Raw genomic sequence first — 11901 nt, 5'->3', positions numbered from 1 at the left:
CTCAGCAGTGTACTTTGTCGATCTGCCTGTTCTGCTCCCCACTCTGTCTCTGGTGAAGCCTCTCACCTCCCCTGAGCCTCTTGCCTGTACCCCAGTTCTGTATGCACAAATAAATAAATCTTTTAAAAAAAAAAAACTTTTTTGAAATTTTTGGATCAACAAATCATTAACACTTGAGAGTCATCTCACAAATAAATAATTCCAATATAAAATAGTGAAATTCTCTAAGTATATATTCCATAATTCCTAAATTCAGTGAAAATACAATATAATAAAATCTACATACAAAAATTGGTTCTAATTCAGTGCACTTATACCAAGTCACTAGATAAAGAAATTAATAAAATAATCCCTTTTACAACTGCACCAAAAATAATAAAATGCCTAGGAATAAATTAAACCAAAGAAGTAAAACTCTTGTGCACTGAAAACTACAGGACATCGATTAAAACAAAAATTGAAGAAAACCCACATAAATGGAAAGATAATTCATATTCAAGAGCCAAAAAAATTGCCAAGTGCTCATCTTACCCAGAGTGATCTATAAACTCAATACAATCCCTATCAAAATTCCAATGTCCTCATTCCAGAAATAAAACAATCCTCTAATTTGTATGCGAGCAAAGAGAACCCCAAATAGACAAATCAACTGTGAGAAATTATTCAACTCTGGCTGGAGGTATGATGTTTCTTTACTTTTTAACTAGTGGTTCAAAACAGTATGGTACCGGAATTTAAATAGACACATAAATCAATGAAACAGTCAAGAGTTCAGGAAAAACACACATACACACACACAAGTCTCTCAATAAATTATGCTAGAAAAACTGGACAACCACAGGCAAAAAATTAAACAGGGCCATATAACAAACCATGCACAAAAAAAAAAAATAACTAAAAATGAATCAAAGACAAACGTAAACCCTTAAGCCAGAAAATAGTTTAGAAACTGATTTCTTAAAGAAAATGTAGATTTATATTAAACAACTTACACTGGTCTTAGCTTTGAGTTTTGGATCTCATTCCAAACAGAAAAATAAACAATTGGGACTTCAATAAACTAAAAATCTTTTGCACAGCAGAAGAAACAACATGATAAAACAAATCAACCAGCAAAATCTGAAAAGGAATTATTATTCAAAATATATAAAGAACTCATAAAGCTGGGTATCAAAGCCAAACAATTTGGTTAAGAAATAGGCAGAGGATCTGGAGAGTAATTTATCCAAATAAGACTTATAGGTGTCCAGAAAATGTGCTCAACATCATTAATGATCTCAATCCACGAAGAGATGTCACATCACACCAGTTAGAATGGCTATTATTAAGTAAGACAAGAAATAATAGGCATTGGTAAGGAGGTGGACAGAAGGTAACCTCTTGTGCATGCAGTGTTGGTTACAATGTAAATTGACACACTCACAGCAGAAAAACAGTATGGATAGTACTCAAAAAATTAAGAATAGAAAGTACACACAATGAAATACTATTCATCAGAACAAAATAATGAAATCTTGCCATTTGTGACAACATGGATGTACACTGAGTACATTACACTAAATTAAATAGATCAGAAAGATAAAAATAAATACCTTTTGATGTCAACTATACCTGTGCCAGTAAAAAAAGTTAACTCAGTAAAGTAGGAAATGCATGCATAAAAAATTCAAAGTTCATTCACAGTACAAAATTTTCAATGAACTAGGATAAATAAGATCTTCAACCTGATAAAGAACATCTCTGAAAAATCTACAGCTAATGTCATACTTAATATTCAAGGAATAAATGTTTTCATCCTAAGACTGGAAATAAGATAATGATGCCAGCTCTCATCACAACTAGCCAACATTTTAATGATCTTAATTAGTACAATAAGAGGAAAGAAAAATATACTGAAGTGAGGAAGAGATAACATTATAACTATATAGTTTAGCAAGGTTGTAGGATAGAAGATAGTATACAGATATTAGTCATATTTCTATAACTCAGCAGCAAACAATTACAAAAATTCCTTTTAAACAAAATAACACTGACAATATCATTAAAAATACATGCACTACAAATAAATTTAACAAGATATGTACAAAGACAAAAACCAAAATAGTGATCTAAGGTACTTTGGATCATGGATCGGAATACTCACCATCACTAAGATGTTAATTCTTCCCCAAATTAATCTATAAATTCAGTACAATCCAGTCACAATCCAAGCTGATACTATTAATTTATATGGAAATACAAATAACTTAAAACAGCCAACACAGTTTTGAAAAAGAACAAAACTTAAGATTACACTTGCTGTTTTCAAGACTTCTATCAATATAAAGGTACCATAATCAAGAGAGAGCTGATTTAATCTAACCATAAGAGTTGAGATAAAGGAAACAACAGCGTTCAAAACAGGCACACACATATATGGTCAACAAGGATACTAAAGCAGGATACAGAGTAAAAAGGATGTATTTTCAAAAAGTACTGCTGAATTATTAGACATCCACATGAGAAAAATGTACCTCAACTCTGCTTCATAGCATATGCAAGTATTAGAAACTCAAAATTGAACACAGGCTTCATCATAAAATTTAATACTGGAAAAAACTTAAGTGAAAATCTGAGTAACCTTAAGTTTAAGTAAAGATTTTTAAAAACAGGACATAGGAAACAAAGTTATAAAAGAAAAAAAGTTAGTGATGCTAGTATCAGAAGTTAGTCAGTTTTTAAAACTTCAAAATATGCCCTGAGAAAAATTAAAAGACAAACTGAGAGAAAATACTTGCAAATCACCAATATACTAATATCTAAAATATGCATGGTCTTCTCTATTAATTACTATATCATTTGTGACAACTATAAGCTGGAGAACATTATGAAGTGAAATATACAGAGACAGGTAAATACTGCTGGATAACATCATGTTGGAATCTTTAAAAAGAAATTTTTAAGAATTTTTTTTTAATTCTCACAGAAACAGTAGAAATATGGCTGCCAAGGGTTGAGTTTTGAGAAACAGGGAGAGGTTGATTAAAAGTTAGAAAATTTAAGTGTCTGAGGGACTAATGTACTAATGTACATAGTTATATATTAAATAACACTTTGTTCTATAACTGAACTTGGCTAAGACAGTACAATTTAAATGTTTCAGTAACACTCTCCCCACCAAGAAGGTAAATATGTGAGGTAATAGGCATGTAAATTTTTTCAGGGAGAAATTCTTTCACAATGTATATAAACTATCAAACCATCCTATTTTACACTTTATAAAACTTGCAATTTAATTTGTCAAGTATATCTCAATTAAGATAAAAAAAAAAACCTCAGTAAAACAAACAATCCATTTTTAAAAATACACGTATTTTAACATTTCACCAAATAAGAGACATAGAAGAAATAAGCACATAAAAAGCTGTTCACAAAAGCAAATTAAAAACATGAGACACTATATACACATATTAAAATACAATAGCTAAAATTATACTATCTAATTATATTCAATCTACTGAGAATGTAGCTAACTAGAACTCTCATCTACTGCTGTAAGAATTTATAACACTTTAACTACACAGAAAAACTGTTTCTGTAAAAATTAAACAAGAACCTATCATAAGACTCTGATAATTATTCCTTGGTATTTACCCAAGAAAATGAAAGCACACATCTGCACAAAAACTTGTACATGAGATTTCAGGGCAGTTACATAAATAATAGCCAAAAAATGGAAGGAAAACAAATGTCCATCAACAGTGACTGGATTAACAAATTATGGTATTTGTTTCCAACAGTATAATTCTCAGCAATGAAAATGAACTGATATATACAACAGCATTAATGAAATTAAAGATAACTATGCTGAGTGAATGAAGGGTACGTACTGTATGATTCCATTCATATAAAATTTTAGCAAATGCTAATGTCTATAATGACAAAAAGCAGAGCAGCAACACATAATAGAGTAGGAGAAAGGAATTAAGTCAGAAAAGGACATGAAGAAAATTTTCAGGTTGATAGAACTGTTTATTATGTATATGGTACTTACAGTTTCAGAAAGACAAAATTTGTCAAACTGATATCTAAATACATGTTGTTCACTGAGTTATATGTCAATGAAACCAAGTTTTATCTGTCTGTGTAGATAAAAAGATACATCTATAGGTAGGCAAGTAATAGACAGGTAGGTAGACAGATGCTTGACAACATAGTATTATTGTAAAGATACTGCACCAAGTAATTTTAAAACAACCTTTAAAAATGATCTATGAATTTTAAAACAGAATAAAAACTTGATAAACAGCTTCCATTACTTTTCTCTAACAATTGAAAAGTACTTGGACAACAAATTCAATGTTCACAGAATCTAAGATTTACCTTAGCTTCTTCCTCCTGTGCTTTTTTCACAATTGCTTGTAATTGCACCTCCCGTTTAAATTCAGCGTGAAGTAACTTCTCTTCCATCATCCTTCGCCGCTGATCCAGTAGTTCTTCTTTCCACTTTCGAACATCCTTTTCCTATATACGGTGAATTATCACAACATTAATTTTGGTACACACAATCATTAAAGAAGCACAGATAGGTAAACAACAGCATCACTCAGCCATAATTTCAATAAATAAAGTATATAAAATCCAAAATCAGGAAAAGACCTAGAAGAGCCTGAATAATGAATTATCACAACATTAATTTTGGTACACACAATCATTAAAAAAGCACAGACAGGTAAACAGCAGCGTAACTCAGTCATAATTTCAATAAATAAAGTAAATAAAATCCAAAATCAGGAAAAGACCTAGAAGAGCCTGAATAATGATTAAGAACACAGATTACAGCCAGACGGCTTGAGTTCTTTAACTCTGTCATCTCTGGCTGTGTAAACTGAACAACTTTTTAGCCTATGTTTTAATTTCCTAAACTATCAAGTGACAGGACCAATAATAGTATGAACTACCTAACACTGTGTTGTTTCGATTGAGTTAATAAATGTACAATTCTTACAATAATGCATTAGACATACCTCAAAAGAACTATCAATTTGTTGTTCTTATTGTACTGCACTATAAGTACACTTAAAATATACAGTGTAATTTTGATTCTTGTAAGTCTCAACATCTCCATAACCAAAATTCAAGAAAAATGAATAATTTTATCATAGAATAGTTGGAAAAGTGATGAGAAGTCTGAAAAATCACATTTACCTACATAAGAAATACTCTTATGAAGGAACATGTGATTTCTGCAAGCAGATTTAAAATAAATATAATAGCCATCTTTAGCCTTAAAGAAATAATAAATAAAAGGCTTTTCTATGCTTCTTCTAGAGCATACCAGATCCAGCACCAATGAAAAATACAGAAAAGGAAGTACAGAAAACCATTTGCTGGCTCACCATGACTAGGAAAACAACTACGTTGAATTACAGTAAAATTTTAGCTACATGCTTATATTTTTTTAATAATATAATAGTTTATTTTTACATCATTTTGTACATTTTGTTCATCTCAGTTGTAATCCCCGTGGGCTTCCCATCACCAAGTCACCATGTGTCATCATCATAGTCCAGTGTACATGCTTATGTTTTTTAACCACCTAAGAAAGCATAATATAAAAGCAGCACTGGTATAGGAGGTGAAGAACAGATCCATAAATCCCAAGATCTGAAAAATATCACTCATGTGATACCAGAAAAAGAACCCAACATATCATAGGATTATCCTATCTGTAAAATGGGATTCACTATCTATTTGTGTATCTCTTAGGATTACTGTGGTAATCAGATAAAGCCAAACTGTAGAACAGTGTTAAAATAATAATTCATTATACAAAGAGAAGGTGAGATTTAATATTAAAATTAATTAAAGAGATACACTAATGGGAAAATCAAACCAGAAAATCTGTTTTTGCAAAATCTCAGAATTTATGATTTCACAGACATGAATACTAAGATATATAATGAGAATATAAAAATTATTTGTATGAAGATACACAAGAGGAGAAATTGTGATTCTGTTAAACCACTTCTATAAAGATGAAAATTAAAATTATATATTTAGTACTGTAGAACCCTGTAGCATGGAGACTGCTTTTCATATTTCATCTTTTCACTCTAAGTATTTAAAATAAAACAACAAATCTTGAGATTCAGATAAAGAGAAAAATCACAGATTATCTTCCTTTCTAATTTTACTACTGCACTAAAGAGATTCTTACACTATTTCAATTTTATAAATGGTCAAATTATTTGTTTTCACTTATCTCCCATGTTTAAAATATACAGTATAAGTATTGCAAATAATGGTTAGCCTATGAATTTTAGTACTTTTTTCTAGAACAAAAAGGTTACAAATGAGTTCACCTATAATTCTGTCTTATAGCTAAATGACCAAGCTACCTGGTATTACTACAGCTTATTTACCCATCTTCCCTCACTCTTTCCCTCTCATCCTCCCTACCTTTCATGGATTACTTTCTGTTTCAAATTCAGTTGCTTTGTCCTAAGAACAACTGACTGACCTGTGCCCATAGGCAAAAATGGGAGGTCTACAAAGAGGACCTGAAAACCACCAATAACCACATGAGTAAGTAGGGAAGCAGACTCTCTCCTCCAAATTACTGTCTGTCCCAACTGACAATCTGCTAATTCAGAAAGACTCCTGAACAAAGTTCATTAGTCAAGTCTACCCCTAGTTTCCATGCTCACAGAAATTGTGGTTGTTCTTTATTTCCAGCTGGTAAATTGTGAGGTAATCTGTTATATAGTACACATAACAAAAATACAATACTTATACCTGTATCAGCCATGTTTTACAATAAGGATATATACTGGCAATAACCATTCTAGCACTATGCCAGTATTTTACATACTTGCCATGTATAATAGTCATAAGTGGTTATAAACTCTAATACGTCACTTTACAGAAAAACAAACATAATTGCAGTATTATTAATTTGTCCAGGACATATTTTATGTGATTACAACTTGGATTTGGCCAAGTTGGCCATCTCTAGAGACCATACATATTCCTTCCATTTTATAACAATGATCAGATGTTACATTGCTCTAAACACTCCAAAAATCTCCACAACTTTAGCTATTGCCACACATCCTTGAATATGATCACCTATGACTCAAAATTATACTACCTAATCATTCTATATTCTGCACAAGACTCCCCTAATGAAAATACCAAAAGTAAACTGCAGTTTCAATAACACATCTCAGAAGAAACACTGAGGATCAAACGATTTATTCAATATACTCAAAAACAAACAAACAACAACAAAAAAAACAATTGCCAGCCAACAATACTATATCTTGCAAGACTCTTTCAGATATGAGAGAGAAATACACACCATCCAGAAAACTAAGTTGAAGGAACTTGCCAAACTACCCCTACCCAAGAAAGAAGTATTGAAAGGAGATCAGCTACTGAAAACAAAGAGAAAAAATGTATACAAAATACTGAGCAAGTTAAGAGAATCAGAAAAATACAGCCTAGCAATAGAAAATACTTACATAGTAATAATAATCCTAAATAAAAATACACTTAACTCATCAATCAAAAAAGCAGAGTGGATGGTTATATAAATATAGGCTCAAAGTAAATGCCTGGAAAATAATCATACAAGCTAATAGGACCCCCAAAAGGCAGGGAAGCCTATTTCTGTGAGATAAAATACACTGCCAACTAAAAAAGTTAAAAAGAACATTATGTATGAGAAATTCAACATTTATCAATATATATGCACTAAAAGGAACATCAAATATAAAAGGAAACTATTAACAAATTTAAAAGCAGACACTGGCACAATAATATTGGGGGAATTCAACACCCAATTTGTATCAATGACAGATCAACCAACCAAAAAAAAAGAAGACAATAGCCTTAAATGAGGAATTAAACCATGTGAGTTTAATGGATACTTATAGGATATACTACACCTAATAAAGATGATGACACATTTCTGAAAGTAAGATGGAATATTACCAAGGTCAGAATACATGTTAGGTCACAAAACTGTTAACAAATTTATAAAGACTGGAATCATATCAAGTATCTTATCTGATCACAATGGTACCATTTAGAAATAAACAACACAAAAAAAGTAGAGGCTGAACAACACACTACTGAAATGACTTTTAAAATGGAGAATTTTAAAATACCCACAAACAAAGAATGATATAACCTACCAGAACCTATATGACACAGCAAATGCAGTACTAAGAACAAAGTATCATCAATATACACAGTGGAGTATTACTCGGCAATAAAAAAGATAAACTCATGCCTTTTGCAGCAACATGGATGGAGCTGGAAGGGATCATGCTTAGTGAAATAAGCCAGAAAGAAAAATACCAGATGGTTTCAATAATAGCAGGAGTGTAAGGAATGGGGAGAGGGAGGGAGCAATTATAATGAAAAAATGAAAAAGAAAGTTATCAATAACTTTACATCTTAGAAAAAATGAGCAAAAGAATGAGACCAAAACCCAGCCAAAGTAAGGAAACAATAAAAATAAGGGCAGAAATAAATGAAGGAGAATTTGAAAAGATGGCCCAAAAGAAAGAGGGGGAAACTCTAATAACTAGAATCAGAAATAAAAATATAAACAAAATACATACATAAACAAAATAAATAAGCAGTTAGCTATTTTAAAAGTGAAAAAGGGGGAAACTCTAATAAATAGAATTAAAAATGAAAGAGGAGCTATAACAACAGATATCTTAGAAATATAAAGGTTCTTAAGAGACTACTATAAATATCTATAAGCCAATAATTAAATAGCTTAGAAGATATGGACAATTCCTTGGGGGTATACATCCATCCAAGTCTAAATCAGGAAAAAACAGAAAACAGAACAGACTAATTAGAAGCATGGAAACTGAAGTAGTCAAGAGTCTCCCCAAAAAACAACAGTCCAGGACCATAAGGTTTCATTAGTGAGTTGCACAAAGACTTCACAGAAGACTTACACTATTTTACTGAGATGCTTCCAATTTTGAAGAGGAAATGCTTCCAAACACACTCACTGAGGTCAACAATACTTTGATAACAAAAATAAATAAAGACATGACCAAAAAAGAAAAGTTAAAGACCTATTGTTTAAATATAATTCATTATAGTAAGAAACATTTCTTAAAATTCTAATTTTGATGGAGAAATCCTCAATAAAATCTTAGCAAACCAAATTCAATACGCATTTAAAGTATCATCATCACCAAAAAGTACTCCCAGAAAGCAAGGATGGTTGTTTATATGCAAAGTAATATAATTCACCACATCAACAAAAGGTAAAAAGCATATGGCCATTAACAACAAATGCAGAGAAGGCACTTAAGAGTCAATACCACTTATTAAAAAAGCATATCTCAGTATAGTAATGGGCTTACCTGACTAATCTGTAGTTATTTAAACTTAAGTGAAAAACTGAAAGTTTGTCCTCTAATATGAGAAACAAGACAAGGATATCCACTCTCACCACTATTATTCAACATATTATTAGTAATTCTAGCTAAGATAATTAGGAAAGAGAAAGATATAAAAAAAATTCATGGAAAAGAAGTAAACTATCACTATTTGCAAAAGACATACTGATAAAACACTGAAAATCAAAACACCCCACCGAGTAACAAAAACAAATCAGAACAGTAAAGTGGCAGACTATAAAATCAATATAAATAAATTGTATGTTCCTATACAGAAGCAACAAACTAGAAGAGAAAGCAATCAAGAAAACATGTATACTCATCTCATTTACAACTGCATTAAAAAAGTAGCTAACAAATTTAACAAACAAGGTGAAAGACTTATACAAACTATAAAACACAGTTAAAAGAAATAGAAAAAAATAGCAGAAATGTGAAGATAAAGATATTCCTTATTCACTGAATGGAAAAATTAATTATCATTCTTAAAATGACTGTTTTACCAAAGCAATATACAGAATCAATGTAATTCTTATCAAAGTTTAAATGGCTGTTGGGAAAAAAAAAAATCAAAAACTACCAGGCAACTATAAATCAAAGACAATTCTGCAAGGGATAGGGAAAGAGAAGGAGTGAAAGATCAAAACAGGGGATGGGAAGAACACAAGAAACTATGTGATGATGGGAACTACACCTGAGAGAAAAAATCACTGTACAAAAATGAACATAGAAAAAAAAAAATAGAACAAGTACCACTGATACTTTTGCTTGTTAGACATTTAAATACATGGACAAAAACACAGACAAAAACACTCTAAATCACTGGTTTCAGGGATGCCTCTGGGGTCAAAAGCAGGGAGCAGAGCAGAAGTAAACAAATAGTACTGTACAGAACTAAAAACTTTTGCTTTTAGGGGAAAAAAAACTAAACTATCATCAAAACAAAAGGACACACTAATATATGGGAGAAAATATTTGTATATTATGCATCTGACAAGAAACCAGTATGAAAGATTGACACAGAACTCATACTCAACAAAAAAATGGGCCGAAGAACCAAAAGGCAATGATTTGGAGAAAAAGGAACCTTTGTACAATGTTGGTGGGAATGTAGACAGGTTGGCCACAACTGAAAACAGTATGTTTGTTTCTCAAACTATTTTTTTAAAAGATCTACAATAAGATCCTGTAATTCTACTACTAGGTATCTACATGAAGATGACAAGATTACAAAAACACTAATTCCAAAGGAAATATGCAGACCTATGTTCACTGAAGCACTATTTACAATAGCCAAGTTATGGAAACAACCTAAGTATCTTTCTAGCAGCATGGATGGAAATGGAGAGGGTTATGCTAAGCAAAAAAAAAAATCAGCAGAAAGAGAAATCACAGCTTGTATAGAATATTTTTAAAAAGGAAGGAAGAAAAAAAAACAACCAATAGCAGACCCTTGAAATCTCACTGAACTGTGACTACCAGGAAAGAAAGGTGGAGGGTAATGGCATTAGGAAACAGGGGACTCAATGGACAATGTTGAAGGATTATTGGTGGGTGTGGTCTGATAACATAAAGAGGTGTGAACCTACCCTCTAAAACATATGGTATTTAAATCATGTTAAGTAAATTACTAAGCATAGTTTAAAAAAGCAAAAAAGTAGTCTGTCAATTTATGGTTATCATAAATCCTATCAATTAAAAACTCACCCTTTCCAACAATTTTTGAAGCTTTAATGCTTTTTCTTCCCGTAACTTTTCCCTTAGTTGCTGTGCTTTCATTTGTTTTTCCTCAAGTTTCTTTTTAGATTCTGCAATTGTTCTATTAATACAAACAAACAGACAGGAGGCATGAATGTTTACATAATAAAGTCAAAAATATTTTCCTTAGTCTCAAAAGTTTATAAAATAAATATACAATATATACAAAACTAATTTTGAGCTAACATTTCAGGAAAACACTGCACTTTTCAATGGATCTGGAACTTTCCTAAAATAAAGTGCCTTAGCATGTTATGCAGCAGCTCTACATGTCAAGAGTGGCTGGCTTCCTTCCTGTGAATATTCCAAATTGATTCCAAAGGCAGACCTTTTACGAGATGGTGAGGAGAGTTTCTCATGCATATGAATTCCATGTCCTGGAGGTCTAGCAGGTTCCTCCTCTACAATATCACCCCACGATGTATTTTGGCGCCAGGATTCACGGGCTGTTCAGAGAAAGCAAAATCCTTTTATTGTTTCATGACATAGTTCTACAAAAAATAAGTTTTGAGAACAGACTTTTAAAAGACATCAATATTTCCTCTCCCTCTTTTTTTTTTTTACATAGAAACTACATGTAATAAAATAATCTGTTTGTTACCCCTCTATCTATACTTACAATACAAACACACAATACCTTCATAGTCTGCAAGGACATCATTCCAGTCCATAGACATACCACAGAAAGATACACTCCCACTGCCCATGCTGGCCTAAAAGGTAATAA

General features: G+C 31.5%; 1 protein-coding gene across 4 annotated transcripts in view; it reads right to left on the bottom strand.

Moving 5' to 3' along the window:
• SCAPER (S-phase cyclin A-associated protein in the ER) overlaps nt 1-11901 on the bottom strand; it is a 398115-nt gene that overhangs the window by 286268 nt on the left and 99946 nt on the right. For all 4 annotated transcript variants that reach the window (XM_004688004.2, XM_004688005.2, XM_012728648.1 and 1 more), the window contains exons 11-14: nt 11812-11887; nt 11503-11620; nt 11124-11235; nt 4363-4503 (exon numbers count right to left, since the gene is read on the bottom strand). In XM_004688004.2, the coding sequence (XP_004688061.1) occupies nt 4363-4503; nt 11124-11235; nt 11503-11620; nt 11812-11887 (447 nt within the window). The remainder of the gene's footprint in view (nt 1-4362; nt 4504-11123; nt 11236-11502; nt 11621-11811; nt 11888-11901) is intronic.

Source organism: Condylura cristata, unplaced genomic scaffold, assembly GCF_000260355.1.
Source record: "Condylura cristata isolate star-nosed mole 26May11 unplaced genomic scaffold, ConCri1.0 scaffold00023, whole genome shotgun sequence".
NCBI lineage: Eukaryota > Metazoa > Chordata > Mammalia > Eulipotyphla > Talpidae > Condylura > Condylura cristata.
Note: the sequence above shows the minus strand (reverse complement) of the source record. Positions and strands in the feature narration are given on the sequence as shown.